Raw genomic sequence first — 23675 nt, 5'->3', positions numbered from 1 at the left:
CTATCTATCTATCTATTTATCTATCTATCTATCTATCTATCTATCTATCTATCTATCTATCTATCTATTAGGCTTTTGTGGTGCTAAGCATTGAACTGAGGGCCTTGTCCATGTGAGGCAAACATAGTATCACTGAGCTACATTCACTGTTCTTTTAAATGGCCTGTCTGATAAGTCCAGCATTCCGACTGTACCTGATGTTGCTTCTCCTGTTGGCTGTCTTCAGATTCGGTTTTTGCTTTGTTTCAATTTTAAAAACTTTAATTTGTCTTGCAATTTGTTGTTGAATTCTAGACAGGATAAGCTTGGTGAAGGAAACTCTGCTCCATGGGCTTGTAGTAAAATGGTAGCGTGTATGGGGGAGGAGAAGCATTCTGCTAGTCTGTGTTTAGCTGGAGTCCTTTGGTGAGCACGCACCCCCCTCGTGTGGACTTCCTTACCGTAGTGTGTTGGTTCCTACCCCTCGTACAGGCTGGAGTTGGAGGTTTCACTTTTCCCGGGTGGGTTTAGGGTTTGGAAAAGTAGTTTCTCGCCTGGTGTCTTAGTTAGGGTTTCTATTGCTGCGAAGAGACACCATGACCACGGTAACTCTTAAAAAGGAAAGCATTTAATTGGGGCCTGCTTACGGGCTCAGAGTTTTAGTCCATTATCATCCTGGCAGGAAGCATGGTGGCATGCAGGCAGACATGGTGCTGGAGAAGGAGCTGAGAGTTCTACATCCAGATCGGCAGGCAGCAGGAAGAGACACTGGGCCTGGCTTGAGCATCTGAGACCTCTAAGCCCACTCCCAGTGACACACTTCCTCAACAAGGTATTCCTACTCTAACTAGGTCACACCTCCTAAGAGTGCTACTCCCTATGAGCCTATGGAGGCCATTCATTCAAGCCACCATACTTGGTTAATACTAATCAATATTATTTTTAAAAGATGGCTTATTTCTCCATTCCATGGTTAGAAGCTCAAGGAGATTTTCCTTTTGATAATTCACTGTAAGAACCCACATACAGCTCCTAAAAGTAAGACCTGTGAAGCTATAGAGACCCCTCTATGAATTTTTCATTAATCTTATTCTGCTACAATACCTGTGAACCCTGCCGGCTGTGGTTTTTGAAACAGTTTCATCTCAGTTGATTTTATACAAATTTAAACCAAAGTGGAGATTTGTTTACCTAATATTCAGAGAAATGTGGTTTCTGTTGTCTTTCTCTTTAGTACTTGGACCATGAGACTCTCTCAGGGACGTTCATCGACAGCAGTGGACAGTTTATTTCCTCGCAGGCTACAGGCATTAGCCGGAATCCGTACTGTGGGTATGAGCACCAGACCCTGTCCAGTCAGGAACGCTTAGAAGAGGATGCCTTGCTTGCCGCCTCCAAGTGGCAGGTGCCTGATGTGGACCTGGTCCCTTTTGTGAAGAGCACTGACCCTTCTTCCAGCTACTTTGTCATCCTGAATTCTGCAGCCTTCTTCAAGGTGGGGAGCCAGCTGGAGGTGCTGGTCCATGTGCATGATTTTCAAGGGAAGCCCAAGAAGTATGGCGGAGACTACCTGCAGGCCAGAATACACTCGCCTAAGCTGCAGGCGGGGGCCGTGGGCAGAGTGGTAGACTACCAGAATGGATTTTACAAAGTGTTTTTCACCTTGCTCTGGCCTGGCAGAGTTAGAGTGTCCATTTCTCTGGTTCACCCCAGTGAAGGGATTAGAGTTCTTCAGTACCTGCAGGAAGCGAAACCAGACAGGGTCTATTTCAAGAGTCTCTTCCGCTCGGGAAGGATTTCGGAAACAATGAAGTGCAACGTGTGTCTGCCGGGAAGTCTTCCCCTGTGCAACTTCACGGACCTCTACACCGGGGAGCCCTGGTTCTGCTTCAAACCAAAGAAGCTCCCCTGCAGCAGCAGAATCAACCACTTCAAGGGTGGGTACACGAAGGGCCTTCTCACTGCTGCCGACAGTGCTTTCTTTCAGAGGTATGTGGTCCCGAGTCTGGGGGGTAAAGGGTTCTGCCCATTGTCTTTGTCACATTTAGGGGACTCTGGTAAGTATGCCTTTCGTGTCTGTCTGAACCTGACCCTGTTCAGAAGAGGCGTTGCATAAGAAAACAGAGATTTGCACTTTAGGTCAGTGTTTTAAAAGTGAAATTTAGTGCTTGTTCAACATCAAATTAAAGACCTTTTACCCTTCAACTTTTATCCTTACCCTGCTGGGTTTTATGTTGGAGGTACACACCATGTTTAATGCTACATAGGGAAGACTACTTATTCACAGAACAGGTTTTTTAAAAAATCCAAGAATATCGGGAGACGGCCCAGTACATACTTGCTGTGCAGGTCTGACACCTGAGTTCCGCCCTCTGAATCCACCCACATAAAAAGCCTGCTGTGGCACCCATCTGTAATCCCAGCACTCCTGTGGCAAGATGGGGCAGAACTATGAGGATCGTCCAGAAGCTTGCAAACCAGCTGGCCTGGAGTATGCAGCATGGCGGACACAAGAGAAGCCCTACCTTTACAAGGTGGAAGGCAAGAACCAACTCTCAAAAAGTAGTTCTACGAACACCCCCCTCCCATGGTACTGTGCACTCAACTCCCTGCCCCCCATCCCAGAATAGAGGTATTGAGGGCTAGTCACTGGTGCTTGAGGGGTGTGTATTGTAGGTTGGTGTTTGGCTCTCTTTTGGGGGCCCATGACCCGGCTCCCAAAAAAATTCACACACACAGGCTTATTCTTAATTATGAATGCCCCGCCTTAGCGTGGCTTAGTTTCTAGCCAGCTTTCCTTAATTTAACTTATCCCGAATACCTTTTACTTCCGGGCTTTTCCTTTTCTCTAACTTCTGTAAATCTTGTTCTTAATCCATAGCTCGCTGTGTGGCTGTGTGCCTGGCCCCTGGAGTCCTCCTCCTTCTCTGGCTCCTAAATATTAGATCTCTCCTTCCAGTTTTCTCCTTCTATATATACTCTCTGCCTGCCAGCCTGGCCTATCCTTTCTCCTGCCTTGCTATTGGCCATTCAGATCTTTATTAGCCCATCAGATGTTTTACATAGGTAAAGTAACACAGCTTCACAGAGTTAAACAAATGCAACATAAACAAAAGTAACACACCTTAAACTATTCTACTACAGATGTGTGAAGTTAAAATTTTGAAGAAGCAAGATCAGCTTTTAAATATTATAAATGTTTATCTATAGTAAAAGACCATGGATATGGCAGTATTACTGAGTTAATTTAGTGAGCATAGAACCAAGGTGTTCCAGAGCAAACCCTGTATTTTAACAGCTGTTGAAAGTATTATGGTATTGTGCTGAAATATCTAGTTTGAACATAAAACAGAATGTTTTTTCAGCACAGTTAGTATATGGTAATGGGCAGAATGAAAAATATAGACTCAGTCTGAATTAAAATTTGTGTTTTCTTCAACACTGCATGTAATTCTGAAGTGAAATAACAGTTCTGGGGAAAAGTTATGTTGGATGGAAGAAATTACTTCCACTGTTCTGTTGTAGCAGGATAACTATGGCTGACAATAGCTAACTGAATATTTAAAAAAAATGACTAGAGTGGAGTTGGAATGTTTCCAGCATAAACAAGTGGTAAATATTTGTGATGATATACCATTTTCCCTTTTCTAATCATTATATATAACCATGCATTAAAGTCATGTTGTGCTTTGTAAGTGTTTATAATTACAAAGTGACACAAAAAAAGAAGAAATGAAGTTACAAAACTACCTGGCCAAAAAGCACAATCATTTGGAAGAACGTACAGATACATATTTTTAAAAAAATGCAAAAGGTTTATGTTTTTGTGTATGGGTGTTTTGTCTGCATGTATGTATGTACCTCATGTGCATGCTTGGTGTCCACGGAGGTCAGAAGAAGGCCTTGGATCCCCTGGAACAAGGGTCACAGATAACTGTGAACCACGATGTGGGTGCTGGGGGTCAAACCTAGGTCCTCTATAAGAGCAACAAGTGCCCTTAACCATGGAGCCATCTCTTCAGCCCTTATAAATAGTTTCTTTTTGAACTGAAAAATTCTTTCCTACAACGTATTTTGACAATATTCTTTCTCCTTCCCCACCTCCTTCTGACTCCTCTCCTATCCAAATTTTTCTTCCATATGAAGTGTGTACTTGTAAGGCTGATAGAGAGCTATTTTCTTTGAGTAAAGTTAGAATTCTAAAGTTTTAATATTTAATAGTTTATGGCCACTCATATTGGTAGAAGAAATGTTTTTGTGAAGCTTGTAGTTATAGAAGCTTCTGAAATGAAACCACTTTCCACAAGTCAGTTTGTGGTCCTATGGCGATGTCATGCATTTATTTACAGGGCCAGCAGAGGGAGCCTGAGTCCATACAGTTCCTGGATAGTGCTCTAGATGACCAGTATTTTGTGTGGTTGAATAAACAAAACAAAACAAAACAAAACAAAATAACAAAGACAAAAAAATCCTACACATAAATCTAAAAGCTTATTTATATTTATTTGGTTTTTCGAGACAGGGTTTCTCTATGTAGCCCTGGTTGTCCTCGAATTTGCTCTGTAGAGCAGGCTGGCCTCGAACTCACAGAGATCCGCCTGCCTCTGTCTCCCAAATGCTGGGATTAAAGGTATGCACCACCAGCACCTGGGTACTTACACATTTTTAAGACCGAGTCTCACTATATAACTGGCAAGAAAGCCCACTTTCCTGACACAGTCTTGTTTTCTTTTTTCTTTTTTTTTTTTTTTTTTTTTTTTTTTTTTTTGTCTTTCGAGACAGGGTTTCTCTGTGTAGCTTTGCGCCTTTCCTGGAACTCACTTGGTAGTCCAGGCTGGCCTCGAACTCACAGAGATCCGCCTGGCTCTGCCTCCCGAGTGCTGGGATTAAAGGCGTGCGCCACCACCGCCCGGCCTGACACAGTCTTGTAAATGATGAAAATTACAGGTGTGTGCTACCATGCCAAGTTTTAGGAGTTTTCAAGGAGCTTTATTTCTTTTAATTTTAAAATTAAATTTATTTTTAAAAATTTCATATATGTGTACTGTATTTATATATTTTAGTCTTGAGCTCTGACCCAAGACTTACTATTTTTCAATTAGTATGAGCAGATTATTTCATTTCTATGCATTTTTTGACTGTACGTGAAGATTATTCAGTTGCTTCTTTCTGGAGTTGGGTTGGCAGTCTGTCTGGTGGCTCCTCAATGAAGAAGAATGGTTATAATTTAACCAAGTTCCATGTGAAAAATAGTGGGATAAAGGGGTAGAGAGCTGAATAACGAAACAGTTAAATACGTTCCTAACACTACATGCCACCATTGGAGACAAGCACACAAAATCCCCTGTTAGTCCAGAAAGAGAAAATGATGTCTTGCACCTGCCCTGACTTGCAAATCCTTGGAGCGGCTGGCTAATGGCATATTGTAGGTTGTAGTAGAATCATCCATCATAAAGCTCTCTCTAGCTGGGATGTTTGCTAGGGAACGTGTTCGAGGTCGCTTCCATCGCTTTGTTTGAAATAGGATCTCACAGTAGCCCAGGCTGGCCTGGAATTCACTGTAGGCTGGCTTCAAATTTGTGGTGATCCTCCTTCTTTTCCCAAGTGTTGGAATTATAGACAGAGTTACTGCACCTGGCTGGCGTTTGGTTTTTCAAATTATAGGTGGATGATTAAGGATCTTTGTTCTTTACCCTTAGGAGAGAGAAAAAATGTTGGTCTTGAGAAGGACTGTCCCTCAAAGATTCTCTTATAAGGGCAGACATTTCAAAATGACAATATCACGGGGAGGTTCTCCTTTTATTTTAACATTTATACTTTTTTTTTTTTTTTCTGGGCATGATGGTTCATACCTGTAACCCAAACTCAGGAGGCCAGGGCAAGACAATTGGGAGTTCAAGGGTAGCCTGGGCTCAAACAGAAAAAGGGCAGGGCTGATAGCTCAGTCTGTAAAGTGATTGCTGTACAGACAGGAGGACTCGGGCTAGGTCTCTAGAACACACTGAAGGTCTGGGTGTGGTGGTGTGCATGTGTGATCCCAGCACGGAGGTGACAACGACAAGCAGACTCCTGGGGCTCACAAGCCAGCCAGCCTAGCCTACTTGATGAGCCGAGGACAGCGAGAGACCCCGTCTGAGGTTGTTCTCCGGCCTTCCTACCATACATGTACACACATGAACAAGTACCTGTACACATGTGTACCTGTACTCACACATACGCACATAAACCCAACCAACCAAACCAACGAAAGTAAGCAAACAATACCCCCAGCTGCTGTAAGTTTTTGGGAATACTTTGATGTTAACACCACCTGCCTACCTTCTTTTAGATTCTGGCTTGTTAGTGTCTTTCATAGTTGTTTTTCTTTTCCTCAATGTGTGCTTTATATGTGTGTTTGTGTGGATTTCTCCCTTGGACCATTTAAGAGGACGCTACAGCCATCGCAGCACTGGCCCCAGTAGCATACATCTCCTAAGAGCATGGACTTTGTCCAGCATGTAACCATAGCACAGTTATCACAGTTGGGACATTTGTCATTGACACAGCACTGTCGACCAGTGCATCTAGTTCATGTCTGGGTTTCCCCAGTAACATCCTTTGTTGATTTGATCCATGATCACATTCTATTCTTTGTTGTCGTTTAAATCTAGGAAAGTTCTTTCATCTCTTTTGCTTTTTATGATATGGACCAACTTCAATATTGGTATTTTTCTAATTTTTTTAACTTTAGATTTGTTTTGTTGTTCTCAGATGACTAAATTGAGGTTAAATATTTTTTGCAGGAAAATTACGGAGCATTATGTGAAAGTTATTATGTATTTTTGGATAATAAACTCTAAGCTCATAGGAGTGGTTTATATGTGCCCTCTTGAAAGTCCTCAAATGTTGCTGTGTAAGATATGGAATTCTGTTATTCTCCAGTGTAGCCAGCCCTGCGTAGATCCTTCATTACTTGCTTTTCTGTCTCTTTCTGTAGAATATCAGGTCTAATTAGGGAGGAGATTCTGGGAGTTTTGCCACATAAGCCAGAGCTAGAGTGGTGCCCAGAATATAAACGAAGCTTCCTAATCATCTGTAGGACGAACACGTTGTTCTGAAATTGATGAGCAGTGGAAATACCCCGATGTGAGGCCAAGCAGTCTATATTTTTAAAGCTTGTTTTTGATAGGGGTGTGAGTCCTGACAGTGGTTCTATTCTGGAATAGCTGCCCTGGATTCCCGTCCCTTGCTGCTGGCTTTCATTCGCCTCAGTTTTTCTAAAGAATTTACTGAGCGTACATCTAGTCCATGCCTGTGCTAAGTGCTAAAGATACAAAGGGGAGCAAAGCCCCGCCCACATCCTTGAGGAATCTGTGTTGAGTAAGGGGAGCAGACACCAAGGTTCTAAACTGGTGAACTGCTGTTTGAGTGCTGTTTGGAGGCAGGTTACCTCCACAGGGACTCCTCTCAGACTTGGGCATGCCTTAGGAACCTAGCATGTGACTTAGCTCAGCATAGACTTGTGGCCTCAAAACCGTGCAGTAACAAAGTAGAATTCTCTGATTCCAAAAGGAGTATTCAACCTGGAGTTGCAGACACTTTGGAGTTTGCATTCCTAAGACTGGCTAAGCAGTATATATAGTTGATTTGTGTGTGTGTGTGTGTGTGTGTGTGTGTGTGTGTGTGTGTGTGTGTGTGTGTGTGTATAGCACACTGAGGATCGAATAAGTTTCTCTTCTGTGTATATTACCTTCTCTCAAGAGCCCTGGTTTATTAACTGCTACTCGTGTTGGTTAATTTTTCTGCTTCACCATAAGGTGTGGTGAAACCAAATGTATTTTTTTTTTTACTTACAGATAAAGATACACAACTGCAAACAAATGTCCCTGAATCTCAATCTAAGCTTGTGCTTTTTTTTAATTTTTATTTTTTTTAAATTTCTTCTACAGTGGTGTCAATATCAAAATGCCGATCAACTCCAGTGGACCTGACTGGGTGACTGTGATTTCCAGGAGGAAAAAAGGTAAAAATAAACGACCTCCATGATGCTTTTCTTTTTGTTTAAGAAATGTTAGCCTGGCAGTGGTGGCACATAGCCAGGCGGGGGTGGCGAATGCCTTTAATCCCAGCACTTGGGAGGCAGAGGCAGGTGGATCTCAGTGAGTTCAAGTCCAGACTGGTCTACAAAGTAATTTCCAGGCCAGCCAGGATGGCTACACAGAGAAACCCTGTCTTGAAAAACAACAAAATGAAAAGTTTATTTTTTATTTTATGAGTGTTTTCCCTGCATGTATGTAAGTACACTATAGGCATGCAGTCCCGTCAGGAGCCCAGTAAGGGTGTCGGCTCTCCTGGAGCTGGTGTCTCAGAAGGCTGAGTGGGCATGTAGGTGCTGGGAACCCAGCCTGGGTCCTCTGCTACGTCATCTCTCCAGCCCAGATGTGTTGTTTTGTTGTTAAGGGGATTGACTTTGATGTACAAAACGTTTTTCACTCATTCATATGTCATGGCTACTTCTGAACACAAACTGAGACTGTTAAGAGCTTATGTTTAAAAATCAGCTAGATCTTGTGTACTTAAATTTGTTTTTTTCTAGGTGTGCTAATGTAAAAGTTGTCTTCTTTTTCTTCCATTATACACTTTATATTTATCTCTTCAAGAGCCTCTAGAGCTATATTGTCCAATATGGAAGCTTCTAGCCTTTTGTGGCTATTAAAACAGAAATGACTCAAAATGAAATAAAATTAAAAAAACAAGTTTTTTTTTTTTTAATCACATACTCGGTAACTTCATTATGTTTGGCAGTATGTGAAAAGTTCTGTTGGATAGTGTTGTACTATAGATAATCAAGACATGCATGTCAATTGTTGTGGAGAGTGTTGACCACTTGAGTAGAGATGGAAGAGTGTCCATTGATAGCATGCCCAGGGCCCTGGGCTCAGTCTCTGGTTGACACTGACACACCCAAGCACATCCAAATCGGTGAGTTGATGCCATTCTGGTCTACTGGTGTAATTATTAATAACGATGAGTAAGCTGGGAGCATCAACGTACATCTGTCATATTTGGGAGGCTGAGGCAGGGGGACTGCTTTGAGTTCGAGGCTAACTTAGACTGCATGGTGAGTTGCAGGCTAGCCTTGGCTGCAGAGGGAGATTCTGTCTCAAAGCACCCAAACCATAAAGGAATGAAACTCAGAGCAGTAAGTGCGATGCCCCTGTTGTAGTAAATTCAGAGAGCAAGGAGAGTTGCAAACGTAGGGGAAAGAGCTTTGTAGTTCTTGAGAACATTTGTCTCCCACACAGCATATATTGCTATCCGCTTTGCCACAGGTACTAGGTGGATATATAATACACATGTACCCAGAAGGATGGCCATTAGATATACGTGCCTTATGTAAGCTGTGCGGAAGGCATCAAGGAGCCAGGACCACCTCCAGGGGGCAGTGTGCGCCTTTGTTTCCTGCAAAACCAGAACCGCTGCACGCAGAGGTCTAGGGTTTCTTTACTGTATCAAACCAGAAATCTTAAGGTTTTGTTGGTTGGTTTTGTTTTCCCCAATTAATCTGAGTTTTAAAATGTGATAGTTACATGTTTTAAAGCATGGGTATCTGGTTCAGAATTCGTGAAGAATTATATTGATATAAAAAAGATTTGTAGAGCAGATACACAGTCTCTGGCTTCCATGGTTAGGCGGAACTCTCAGCTGTCCACTGAAGATCCGTATCTGATTTATACTTGAACCAGATGCCTTGCCCATTGGAGGGGACGTGTGTGCAGAACAAGCATCCTTAGTGTAAATACTTCAATTGTCAGAATTTCTTTCGACCCGGGGCCAAGGTGTTAGTAGACGTAGTGTTCCTCAGTAATACTGCACTCAAACTCGGTACCCCGCTAATGAATCCACCCTTCTTCCCTTCCACTCTGCCATGCTCGCCATGTGACCCTACCAGGTGTCCTGTAGAGTGGTTAATAGGAGGAGTTCTTCATTCTTCAAATTTTTAATAGTGGAAAATTCCAAATCAAGGGTGGATAGAAGGACAGAACATGCAGGAAGACTCCAGGAGCCAGCAAGTGGTAGCTCATGGTCACATTGCTTTCTACCCACCCACGTGCTTCATTCCCTTATTCTGAAGGAGAGGTTTTACAGTTTACCTCTGCCAGCAGGTCCCAGATCAGCCAGGAATTGGTGTGGCCTTGTGATGTACTATTTTGGGTAGAGAGAAGATAGATTCAATTCACCTGGGAAGTTGTTGTTGTTGTTGTTTTTAAATGGAAGAAAGTAACTCAAGTTATTAGACACAGAATACTCTGGCTTTGAGTGAGGAAGTCATATGGTAGCAGGTATGTAATTAGGGGCAAATTTGCTTTGTATATCCAAGGAGCCCAGATAGAGAGAACTTCCCAGAAGTCCACACTGACCAGAGGTGGCACTTTAAGACCCTAATCAGGCTCTCTGTTTTTTCTTCTATGCAAACGTTATGTTTCTACTTAAGCCTTCACCCGCTAACTTCAGCTTCTGTTGGATTCAACTGTGGCCATGATTTCTGTGACAGTCCTTTCAAGATATATTTATTTATTATGTGTAGTGTTCTTCCTGCATTTTTGCCTGCAGGCCAGAAGAGGGCATCAGATATATTACAGATGGTTGTGAGCCACCATGTGGTTGCTGGGAATAGAACTCAGGACCTCTGGAAGAGCAGTCAATGCCCTTAACCTCTGAGCCATCTCTCCAGCCCCTCCTTTCAAGATTTATTAATTGGAATGCTAGTGTGAAGAAAGGTTGTCCTTTTTCATGTTTATATCACTGTAGACTTGTCATTATTTTGTTTCTTTTAATTTAATTCGCTTTATTTACTTATGTATTTATTTTTGAGACAGGGTTTCATCACGTAGCCATGGCTATCCTGGAGCTCACTATGTAGAACAGGCTGGCCTCTGAACTCACAGAGAGCGCTGGGACCAAAGGTGTGCACCACCACGCTCAGCTATTTTGTTTTTGAGATAAAACTCAGCTTAACTCAGTCACTGCTTTTGTGTGTGTGTGTGTGTGTGTGTGTGTGTGTGTGTGTGTGTGTGTGTGTGTGTGCCGGAACTGTTCCAAATTTGACAACATTTTCAGTTTGGATTCTGTAAACCCACGCTGGCCTCAGATACGAAACCTGCCCGCCTTGGGCCCCCTCGCTGCTGGGATTGCCAGCAGGGGTCGCTGCTTTTCGCCCTCGGAGCTTAGGATCTAAGCTCCGCTCTTTATGGAGCGCTTCCTTACTTTCTGACACCATAAGATGTTTTAGGCTCATTTTGTATCTTCCCCACCCCAGCCTTAAGAGTTCAGAATCTTTTCTTAAACACACACACACACACACACACACACACACACACACACACACGAAAATTTAAACAGGAAAATGATGATGCATAATCATTTTTTTTTTAACCAGGCTCTGAATAACATTGTCAAGGAAGATTTTTAGAATGATTTGGATGAATTCACAATCTTTACCCTTTTCTTATTTTTTTCTAAGACTTCTATATTTTGAAACTTTTTTGCTCCCCACAAGTTTTAAAGCTAATTCATTTTCCCCAAAGATCTATATTTAGAGTACAGTGTATTGCTTAAAACCGCCATACTACCACCCCATGATGCTATAATTTCAGTCAAAAGCAAGAAACAGTTTTTAGTTGTTTAGTTTTAGTTTAGTTGTCAAGGGCAAGTGTCTGGTGGCAATGTCAGAATTAATGATGAATTTCATTAGAATCTGTTCTCTGGTCCCTACACATTCACAGCTAAATGACTCAGGACCCTTGTTGGAGATTTGAACTCATAGCTTATTAGGGACCTTACTTACCTTGCTGAGATGGTTCCCAAACTTCTGCCCTTAGTTCTCATGCTATTCTTTTCATCCTGCTCTTTGTAGGTAGTTGAGGAGCGTTTCTCAGCCGCCTTTCTCTCATCTTGTTCTGGTTTTGGTCCAGATAGCCCCCATTAGGCTTGTGGATGATGTGCAGTTGTACAGCGCTACCCTGTCTCCAGCAGCATAACTATTACCCTCATGAGACCAGCAGGGTCTGCTTGCAAAAGGTCACCACAGCTGGCCTTGTTGACTGTTGGCATTCCCTCACAGAAGCGGGGAGTTGGGAGTCACTGGCCTCTCATCTGAGTGTCCAGCCAGTTCACTCAGCCGTTTGCCTTAACTGCGCTGTCTTTGGGGTTGTGGGTGGGGCTGGAGCAGGGAGGCTGGGGAAGACGCTTCTGAGAAGTCAGCTCCTGTTGCTGAGTGAAGACATTCCAGTGTGGCTGCTTTAGGGTCACCAGCACTCCAATCAATAACCCCTCATCCGTGCTTATTGTTGGTTGGTCCTTGGTCTTTTCTGAGGGACCCTCCACTCAGCTCCCAAGTAAATTTACACATAGGCTTATTCTTAATTATGAATGCCCGGCCTTAGCTTGGTTTAGTTTCTTGCCATCTTTCCTAAACTTATTCCATCTGTTTTTTCCCTCTGGGCTTTTCCCATTCTCTAACTTCTGTAAATCTTACTCCATGGCTCGCTGTGTAGCTGGGTGGCTGGCCCCTGGAGTCCTTCTTTTCTGGCTCCTCGCTCTCTCCTCCCAGATTTCTCCCTCTATATATTCTCTCTGCCTGTCAGCCCCGCCTATCCTTTCTCCTGCCTTGCTATTGACCAGTTCTTTATTAGACCATCAGGTGTTTTAGACAGGCACAGTAACACAGCTTCACAGAGTTAAACAAATGCAATATAAGCAAAAGTAACACACCTTAAAATAATGTTCTACTGCACATGTTCTGTAAGGAAGCCTAGTAAACTCATTGGTTTCCCAGGGTGAACTTAGGTAGAGCTGAATTGTGGTTTGTTTTGGGGGCTGTTGTGGGTGGGGCATAGATATTGATTGGTCTCTCCTATGGAGAAAATTCTTGCAAGATATGGTATAGCACCCTTTGGAGAAAAAACATCAGATTTGGCCCTTGAAGAGAAGCCAAGATATTTAGAGAAGGCAGGACAGTACTTGCAAGTAATCAAAAACATGCCTTCTGCTTTTACACAACAATTCTCAAAACAGTTATATTTGAGTAAGCCAAATACATACTTATATTTTACATAAAGATCTGTCTTGGTAAGATTTTCCCTTTATTAATATTCAGGATAACAATTTAGAAATATAGAATTTTTATTTTTTTGTCTTAATTTTTATTCCAAAGAAATAGTAGGTTAGGAATTGTTTCATCAGTTTAAGAGAATTTTCATATCTTAGTGATCTGAAAGCCCATAAAGTTCCAAGAAATACTTTTTAAGCAACTTCAAATTATTTGAAACCAGTCAGGAAACGTTGTACAAATTGACCGTGAGGGGGCAGTATAGGCACGCACCCTCCACTCGTAAACAGCACCCTGCATTGAAAGAGTGAATGTCAGGTTCAGTAATTGATTCGCTTTGCTTGACTAAACTCTGGCAGTAAATATAATTAACATTCTCATGGAAATGGTAATTGCTTCCTGTGTGATATATACTTTTCTTTTTAGCATGTATTTGACACAAAATAACTGAATCTGCCAAGTTACTAGGGGCAAACTGTAACTTCAAAATCACTTTTAATTCTCATTCCAGTAAATGTTTCCTTTTGCCCCAGGTGTGTTCTCTGTAGCTCTCTGGCTATGCAGCAGCAGCTGTTAAAGCCCCGACTGCCATGCCTGATAACCTGAGTTTGATCCTTGGTACCCACATAGCAGAAGGAGAGAACGGATTCCTGAAAGTGTTGTCCTCCTACTTCATGTGTATTGTGGGGGCTGCGCGCGCGTGCGTGCACGCGCATACACACACACACACACACACACACACACACACACACACGCACACGCACACGCACACGCACACGCACACGCACACACTGTAATAATAATAAAACAACCAGGGAGTTGGGGGGAAGCTGGTGAGGTCTTGTTTGCTCACTGTGATGATTGGTCTTGTTTTGTGACGGTATCTTGCTATGTGCCTAAGTTGGTCTTGAACTCCTGAGCTCAAGTGATCTTCAGCCTCCTAAGTAGTGTGGCTGTAACTGCAAGGGTACCCTGCTGTATCTGGCTAAGGAAATGACTTTTGAGTAAGTCACATAAATGTTTGTTCTTTGCCTTCCGACACTTTTCTTTGGTATTCATATTTGCTAAACTAAAACTTTTGCCAAATACCAGCTACTTTTCCACTTAGTCTTTGAACCAACAAAGAATCAACAGATGCCTAAGGGGGAAAATTGCACTATCAGGGAAATCCTGCAATTTCTTTGATATATGACAACAGGAAATGTCATCTATAAGCTAGCAGACCAGCAAATATGTGGGCATAGTTGTATTTATGGGAACACTTTTCACCTATTTTTGGAGGTAAATATCAAAATCTATTTTCCCATTTTCTTTACATAAACTAGCAAGCTAGAAAATACGCCTTTTTAAAAGAGAGAACTGGAAATACAAAATGATTTGGATTGAGTAACGTGGACAGTGTTAAGGAGTTAAATCACCTGAAAATAGTCACAAATAGGCTGACTTAAATTTCTAGGTCACATAGTGTTTGCATTCCAATTGTGGTTTCGCTGGTGACAGAAATGATTGAACTGTGATTGTTGCTGAACCCTGGGTGTATAAGGAAGTGGCATAAATGACTGGTGTAATTTAGGGACTATAGATTTCAATTATTAAGAAAGGAGTAAGTTTATGTCCTCAGGGAAGAGATGAAAGAAGTGGCTGACACCTTCAACCCCCCCCCCCCAATGACCTGACGTGGTGACTGGGACGCTGGGCTTTGGCTCTCGACCGCATGCTTCAGGCCCTGACAGCGTCTCCATCAGGTCCAGGCCTTTACTCCACTTGCTTGCTCTGAACAGCAGAAGTCCTAATCAGAACTTTAAAGAGATTGTATGAGCTTACATGAATGAGCTTGCATGAAATAACGTGTTTCATTTCCCCAAAGAGAGCCCGGAACAGAGTTAACTTGCAAGGGATACTAGCTGTTGCCATGTGTTTTGAAGCCTTGCCATTTGTCGCTTCCACAGTGGCGTTTCCCGAGGGAGGTGTTAGGGCAGAGAGATGCTGGCTCTCTTTGAAAGGTGTCCTAGTGCTGGCGTTGATGTGTAGCTAGGTTACAATGGTGAGTACACAGGGCTGATGCTTTTTAGTGTTGCTAATGATTCCTGTAATCCATCACATGGATTCTCTGTAGTTGACAATGGTGGTTTTCTGAATTAATATTTGAATTATATCACATGGATTAAAACCTTGAAGACTGGGAGACATGGTATTAATATTGCTACATTAATACACACATATATATATAATATAAGTTAATGTGAGATTAAGTTAGCATTTGCTTTCAGGCATTGGGATAAAACTGATTCTCTCATTCTGAAATAACGCTGGGCAGATACTTCTCCTTGGGTTTTGTCTTCCTTTATTTTGAATGTTGATGAACACGTACATACTCAAGGGAATGCCTAAAGTGCACTTTCTCCTCCGTGCCCTCCAGTACCCCACACCCACTTCTCATCTTCCCATTTTAGTATCGGGGGAAAGCCTGGGATTTCTTCAAGCTATGACAACAGGAAGTATTGCCTCTAAGTTTGCAGGCCAGCATATATGTGGGTATAGCTTTTTTTTTTTTCTGGAAACATTTTTTTGTATCTGTTTTTGAAGATGAAATTCAGAATATTATAATAGATCTTCCCCCTTTCTTTGCAGAAACTGATGACCTAGAAGTATCTCAAGGTTCAGGAACTTTCCCTTCTGGATATTTCTACAAAGACCAGTGGAGGCCCAGGAGGTTTAAGATGCGCCATTTTAATGACCCTGCTAACATTACAGAATGCTTGCAAAGAAAAATGGTGTATTTATTTGGTGACTCAACAATCAGGCAGTGGTTTGAATACCTCACTATGTTTGTCCCAGGTTGGTACTTTTGCTTTTGGTTTTATAACTGGTTCTCGTATGTGTATAAGATTTGAAATGAGCAGGCTCCCTTTGGTGCCTGAAGAGAGGCATCAGGTGAGGAGGCAATTTCTCCAGAAAGAAGTATCTTAACCCTGGAAGATGTGTGGCAGCATCTGGTCCACAGGAGAGTCTTGGATTGGTCAAAGTGCGGGTTTTTATGGAGGCTCATCCCGCTGTCTCTCTCTGGCCTTGGATGAGTCATTTATTTCTCAGAGCTTCATTACTCTGTGTCCGATTAGACAGCTGAACCATGTCACCTCACAGATGTTGGTCACTTCTACTAATTGGATTATAAAACAGTTGGCCACTTCCAGTTGTTTCTTTTCTGGTTCTATTTGGCTCAACTCTAGGTCCATACAGGATTTTACTAGAAGGAATTAGCCAGATGTGTCCTTGTAGCAAGGGCATCCACTGGGTCTCTCTTCGATGGGACTCTGACATAGAGATGGCTTCTGTTGAGAGATTCTGGGCAAGTCCCAGCATTCTTAGTGTCTGCCTAACTCTGAGACTAGTCCTCAGATCCAGAATAAGACTGGACTGGTTGGAGACCTACCACTTATGCACAGGAGGCATTCTTTTCTTTCTCCAAGGTTGTGTGCTCACCTATTAAGGAACAGGTGATGTTGTGAACTATTTGTGTGTGTCTGTGTACGTGCGTGTATGGGTGCAGATGGGTTTGTGCGAATGAATGTCCATGGGGGCCCAAGTCAGCCTTGGTGTTCTTAGACTCTGTCCAGCTTGTTTTGTGAGGCAGATTCTTTTCCACTGGCCAGTGATCCTGAGAGGCCTGGCTGTCCTTGCCTCTCCAGCACCGTGGTTACAGGAATGTGGACCACCTTCCCCCTTTGCTTGAGTTCTGGAGATTAAACTCAGATCCTCATATTTGTACAGAGAGCACCAATTGAGCCATCTCCCCAGCCTGTGTGGGGATTGTTTTTTTTTTTTTTTTAATGGTTGTAAATGGAGTTTTTTAAAAGATTTCTTTATTTGTGTATTTATATATATGGGTACTTTGTCAGTACATACATCTGCACACCAGAAGAGGACATCAGACAGCTGTGAGCTGCTGTGTGGGTGCTAGGAATTGAGCTCAGGACTTTTGGAAGAGCAGTGAATGCTCTTAACCACTGAGCTATCTGTCCTGCCCTGTAAATGGAGTTTTGTTTTGTGTGTGAGTTGCTTATGACTTTTTTGTTTGTTTTTAATCCTCTCTAATTTACTTTTTAAAAGAAAAGGAAGTAGATTTTACTCCAAAAGGTAGAAAGTCATTTCCAGTTTTTCAACGACACAGACATGGTTGAGTTGGAGTTATTGAACATAGATTAAAACTCTGGAGGAGGAAGTCCTGAGTGGCATGGTGCTGGGGACACCTTGGTGCTGATCAGGCAGGCCTTCAAAGCGCCTGCTGTTGCTGCTTCATAATTTCTGATGACGTAGCTGGATATTTCCTTTAATAGCAGTGATCACATTGACTGTTTTGATCATTTTTCCACCAGACCCTTTACAGACAGATTTTCATCTGATATAATACAGCCTTGTGTGGGTGCCTGATCTTTATCAAAAGAAAATGATAGCGTGAACTTTTATTCACTTTAACTCTGGAGGCTACCTAGTAATGAACTAAGGGGGAGAGTCTGAAGGAGAAGCAAAGGAGGGCAGAAAGGAAAACATGAAATCGGCTTTAACCCTTAAGGGGAATACAGGACTAATAGTCTGCTGTGCCCTTCAGAATTGACTGTAAACTGTGATGTAAGACTCTGATGTCTGCCTTGGCTGGTTCATGGTACCTGTGGTAGTGGGCACTGGAGAGCTGCTAAGAAAATGTGAATGGAATTGCATTATCAACCTTCATGTATGTATGTATTTAATGAGACAGGTTCCGCTGTGTACTCCTGCTAGCCCGCAGCTTGCTTTATATATCAACCTGGCATCAACTTTGTGGGGATCCTCCTGCCTCTGCTTCCCACATGCCGAGATTTTGTAGGAACTGGGCCTTGAAACACAGCTTTGAGGGGAGGGAGCGGAAGGATTTCTAAGTTGTGCCGCTGACTCACTTCCTTCCTCCCCCTCTCTCTTCTCTCCTTTTTTTTTTTTTTCTTGTGACAAGGTTCACTACCTGGCTAGCCAGGAACTCACTCCATAGACCAGGCCTCAAACTCAGAGATCCACTTGCCTCTGCCTCTGCCTCCTAATGCTAGGATTAAGGATGTGCGCCTCCGCTTAACTTTGTTATTTCTTATGTTGGACAGTTTTCTTGTGGGACATTAGTATGGTTTTCTAACCATGGGGTAAAATTAAAAGTCAAAAGAAACAGAACCACTTTTTTCTTTGCATATTGGAAAAAAAGAAACTTTTTTTTTTCTTTTTAATTCAGGAGTATGATTTAGATTGTTTTACTTTCTAAAAATTTTGTCTACCTCTTTTGAGGCAAGATCTCTCTCTGTAGCCCTGGATAGCCTTGAACTCAGCAATCCCCCTGTCTTAGCCTCCCAAGTACTGGTATTTTAAGCATATGCAGCCATTCTTGGTTTAAAAATTTATTTTTAATTGACAAATAATTGCATGTATTTAGAGGATACAATGTGATATATTGACAGAATGATCTTATCAAGCTAACTGTCACTCCATATGCTTATTTATTTGCAGTGAGAACATTTCAAATCTCTTTGGCTGTGTCTGAAGTATGTTATTGTCAGCTAGAGCCACCGTGCCGTGCAGTAGGTCTCACAGCACAGGCTGACGCTTCCTCACGAGAACAGCTGTCCTTGACTAACTTTCCCCCTTTGCCTCCCAAGCTCCCCAGCTACCAGTCAGTTTCTGCCCTCTGAGAGTTAAACTTTAAAAAAATTTTTTTTTTAGTTTATTTATTTTATGTGCATTGGTGTTTTGCCTGCATGTATGTCTGTGAGGATGTCAGATCTTGGAGTTACAGACAGTTGTGAGCTGTCATGTGGGTGCTGGGAATTGAACTAGGGTCCTCTGGAAAAGCAATTGGTGCTCTTAACTGCCGAACTGTCTCTCCAGCCCCCAGAGAGTTAAACCCTTAAAGTTACTACATATAAGGAAAGTTATGGACTATTTATCTTTCTGTGTCTGGCTTATTTCACTTAGTGTGGTATCCTTCCAGACTTATTCATGTTTTTGCAAATGGCAGAATTTTCCAAAAGACGTGTGTGGTTACTGAAATGTGCTCATTAAAAGTTACAGCACCCCGTCTTAGAAGATAGAATACTCGTCTATTAGAAGGATAGTGAATGAATGTCAGCTTCATTCTTAAATATTCTGTGATGTGTGAAAATAGCATGATTTCTTGGCTTAATGGAGGTAATCATTTTAGACATAAATGGATTCTTTCACTGGTATTGTTGCTTATGATATTATGATAATATTGCTTATTATGTGTTGTTTTGGAGTGATTTGAATAGTTAGGGCACTAGACTAAAGGTCCATTGATTCAAAATGGGACACAGAGAGTAGGTATTCCTTTTAAATACATTGAGCCTCTTTGTTGTACTGCCTTTTTTAAAACTGCTTTACAAAGCCACTTGAATATTCAGAATGTCTGTGTTTTGATTGAATGTTTTCATAAATTTGGTTTTTCCTTGTTTCAGATTTAGTGGAGTTTAATTTGGGTAGCCCCAAGAACGTTGGCCCCTTCCTTGCAGTGGACCAGAAACACAACATCTTGCTCAAATATCGCTGCCATGGTCCACCCATCCGCTTCACGAGCGTCTTTAGTAACGAGCTTCATTATGTGGCAAATGAACTGAATGGGATTGTGGGGGGGAAGAATACAGTGGTGGCCATAGCTGTATGGTCTCACTTCAGCACATTCCCCTTGGAGGTCTATATCCGGAGGCTCCGGAACATCCGCCGAGCTGTGGTCCAACTCCTGGATCGAAGCCCTAAGACTGTGGTTGTCATCAGGACAGGCAATGCCCAAGAGCTGGGGCCTGAGGTGAGCCTTTTCAACAGTGACTGGTACAACTTTCAGTTGGACACTGTCCTTCGGAGGATGTTCTCAGGGGTTGGAGTCTATCTTGTTGATGCCTGGGAGATGACCTTGGCTCATCATCTACCCCACAAGCTGCATCCAGATGAAGTGATTGTGAAGAACCAGCTGGACATGTTCTTATCTTACGTATGCCCCTTGGAGACCTAACTATCTTCAAGAACACTAAAGGAGCCGCATTCAGTGACCTTCCCAATTGACTTGTAGTATAGAAAATTTGTGATTGACTCCATGGTCAGATGGATACTGTCAATCTGTTGGACATTTCAAAAAAGAGCTGTACTTTGCATACTAACTTGTAAAGAACTTAGGCAGTATACACTGCGTTTGTGTCTACCTATAGGATTTTTCCATCTTGATTTAGCCATCATAGAGCTCTTATTAACAGTATCTACACACTGTATTGCCCTTGTAACCAAAGATGCTAAGGAGTGTATTTGAACTGGCCTCTCCTGGGGTGGAGATTTCTGTGCTAATGCCTATGAGAAGTGTTTTGAGGAAACAGAATGGATGGATTTGGTTGGCAATGCTGTGTTTGCCACTTACCTGGTAAAGGAAATGGAGCATGTCTTCAGGACTAGCACAAGGATCCCTCCTCAGGACTAGAGAGTGTTTATTGTCAGAGTTCCCATGGCCACGCTGAAGACTGCTGTATCTCAGGAGTTTCTATTGACGTCCCCCCACCCCAATTACTTGTAAAGGCCAATATGTGTGGTCAGAATTTTATAATAAGGATAGTAACAATTTCCTGCTTTTATCTAGGAAAGAGATAAAACAGAAGAACATACAGCGTGTGCTTTGGATCGGTGTTCACATTTGATAATTGTTTCTTACTTGATTCAGCCGAGTTTTGTGTGATGAATACTTGTTCTAGAATAACCACTTTTGGAAATAAATATGTAAACAGAAGTTTATTTTTGTGTTCTGGAATGTGTGGGTCTTAAGAGCTGACTTTTATGTAAAGAATGCTGCTGACCGTCATAAAATTGTACAGTTTCTCTAATCAGCAGTTCCAAGTATTTCTCTTTTCTTGTAGCTGGCATGAAGCATATGCCGAAATTAGACATTCAACCAGATCAGAAGTTAATAAAATTAGATATTAAAATCCATGACAGGCATTTTTTTTGATTTGGGCATAAAGTATACATGCACATTGTCTCGTCCTTGGAAGCAAAAAGCTACCATTTAGCTATCTGCTATTCCTTCTAGCTTTTTGCCTTTTTGGACTGTGGCTCAAACCAGTGCCTTGGCCGTACTAGGCAGGCACTCTATCGAGTTACATTCCAAACTCATTTCTGGACTTCCAAAAATAACAGGGTTGGCCATTTTTTTATTGGACTTTGTCTTATTAATATTACATGGCTTTAAATTAAAATTAGGATCATTTAATAAGTAGTTTTTGCATTTTGAGAGGTTATAATTGACTTTTGCTTTCCCTGAACAGACATGTATAAACGTTGGGGTGTCTTGGGAGATAAAGACAGATGCTGAAAGCAAGAAGACTATGCACCCCTCAAAGGATGAAAAATCAGGGCCTTTAGTGTAGAGGGTGGAAGTTCTTTTCCTACTCTGGAGGACCATTAAGTTTATAAGATATTTTGTGGAGGAAAGTGTCTGAACAGGCCAGTGAAGTTAAATGTATTTTGGTAGCTTAGATTTTGCAGAACTGACATTTGAACATGCATGCTAGACAAGCTTTTTAGCCTTGAGCTAAGTCCCCAGCGCCCCCCCACCCCCACCCCACCCCCTTTTTAAAACCTTTTCATTTTTAGAGAAAGTCTCAGTAAGTTCACAGGTTAGTTGACCTTGGTTTGTTGCCTACACAGGCTTTGAATTCGCCATCTTCCTGCCTTAGCCTCTCCAGTGACTGAACCTATAGGCTGTGCCAGCAGCCTGGTTAAAATGGCTTGTTTTCAATGGTCCCTAAGCTTGTAGGATTTGATAAAAATGAATTAGGGACTATACACACCCCCACATTATGGAATTAACCTTTGTGATAAATGCCCAGAGATGCTGGTGCAGTTGTAGGGTTCCACAATTGAGAAACAGAGACAAAGAGAAGATTGATCTAGAGAAGTGACATTGCTTATTTATTATTTCAAGGCTTATCAAGTACTTAATTCTGGTCATGACTCAATAGTTTAGGTGATATTAGCTCCATTTTTTTTTAACAGGGAGAACTCAAGTTTGAATTGGACTAAAGTACACGGAGTCCATGGCCCTGGGTAGCTACGGCTTGTTTGACTTATATAAAGAGGTTTTGTTTTTGTTTTGAGAACTTCTGAACAGTTCCTTAGGGAGGAGTTTGGGAGGAGGCCAAAGAGTCCCTTTCTGGTGAAGTTTCAGGGACCGCCCACCATTGGTTTAGAGGGATTTCTATGGCTGGTCTCTTGTGTCCTTGTTCAGTTTTTGCTTCTCCGTTTGTTTGCACAAGGTCTTAACGGTTTGACGGCACATTTTCTTGAAGTCCCTTTTATAACTTTCATTCCTCTTTTGTCTTTATATACTCCAGTGTGGAAATTTTTATAGAAGCTAAAATGTTATCTAAATACTTCCTATTACAGTTAGATACAGGTTGAGCATTTCTAATCTGAAAATCCAAAATCCTCCAAAATCTAAAGCTTTTTCAATCAATGGGTCACACTCAAGAGACAGATGTGGGGCTGGAGACATGGCTCAGATTTCAGAGTACTTGCTGCTCCTCCAGAGCACTGAGCCTGAATCCCAGCACCTATGCCAACTGGCTCACAAACCACCAGTAACTGATGCTACAGGTATATCCACTGCCCTCTTTTGGTCTACAAGGGCCACCTACATTCATGTAGCGTTCACTCACACTGACACACACGGAAACAGACAGAGACACAGACAGACTCACACACATACAGATAAAAATACTAAAAACCAGATGTAGCATATACTTTTAATCCCAGCTCTTGGGAAGCAGAGGCAGGCAGATCTCTGTGGACTCAAGGCCAGTCTGGTCTTGAGTGAGTTCCACACTAACGAGAGTTATGTGGTGAGACATTGTCTCAAAACAAACCAACCAACTAACCAGCCAGCCAACCAACCAACCAAATACATTCATACAATAAGAATTAAAAAAAAAATCTTAAAAATAATCTTTAGAAACCAGACATACTAAACATTACATAAAATTTCCTTCAAGCTATATATATAAAGTATATGTGAGACATACATTTCTTACTTAGGCTCGTGACACATTAATGAGTTATATACATATATGTGTGTGAGTATAGATCATATACATACACACACACACACACACACACACACACACACACACACACACACAAATACTCCCAAATCTAAAATAATTTAAAATCTAACAGTTCTGGTCTCAAGGACTTCAGATAAGGGCTTCTCAACCTTATAAAATTTTTATAGGCTAGTTAGTCCCACATGCTTGTGAATTTCAGCATGTCAGATGAAAATGTTTAAATACATATTACTCTTAATAAATACAAAGGAAACATAGTTTTAAAAAACTACAAATGTTTAATTAAGGATACAATTCATAATTCAATCAAATATTAGATAATTCAATTGAATTCAAATGAACATTAGAATTTTGGTAGGTTTTTTTTTTTTAACCATATACAATTGATCGTCTTTATCTCTAGGTTCCATATCACTGGCTTCAGCCAACTTCAGATAAAAATATTTGGGAAAATATTGCGTCTATACTAAATG

General features: G+C 41.8%; 1 protein-coding gene across 5 annotated transcripts in view; it reads left to right on the top strand.

Moving 5' to 3' along the window:
- Positions 1-23282, top strand: part of Nxpe3 (neurexophilin and PC-esterase domain family member 3) — a 71545-nt gene extending 48263 nt beyond the window's left edge. For 4 of the 5 annotated variants that reach the window (XM_052740873.1, XM_052740875.1, XM_052740874.1 and 1 more), the window contains 5 exons: positions 662-811; positions 1214-1968; positions 7908-7981; positions 15701-15907; positions 19561-23282. In XM_052740873.1, coding sequence (XP_052596833.1) covers positions 662-811; positions 1214-1968; positions 7908-7981; positions 15701-15907; positions 19561-20111 — 1737 coding nt within the window. In that variant the 3' untranslated portion in view covers positions 20112-23282. The remainder of the gene's footprint in view (positions 1-661; positions 812-1213; positions 1969-7907; positions 7982-15700; positions 15908-19560) is intronic. The other variant, XM_052740877.1, reaches the window with a different exon arrangement.
- The last annotated feature ends 393 nt before the right edge of the window (positions 23283-23675 follow it).

Source organism: Peromyscus californicus, unplaced genomic scaffold, assembly GCF_007827085.1.
Source record: "Peromyscus californicus insignis strain IS unplaced genomic scaffold, ASM782708v3 Scaffold_16__1_contigs__length_79575227, whole genome shotgun sequence".
NCBI classification, from domain to species: domain Eukaryota; kingdom Metazoa; phylum Chordata; class Mammalia; order Rodentia; family Cricetidae; genus Peromyscus; species Peromyscus californicus.
This window is presented reverse-complemented; position numbering and strand designations above follow the sequence as displayed.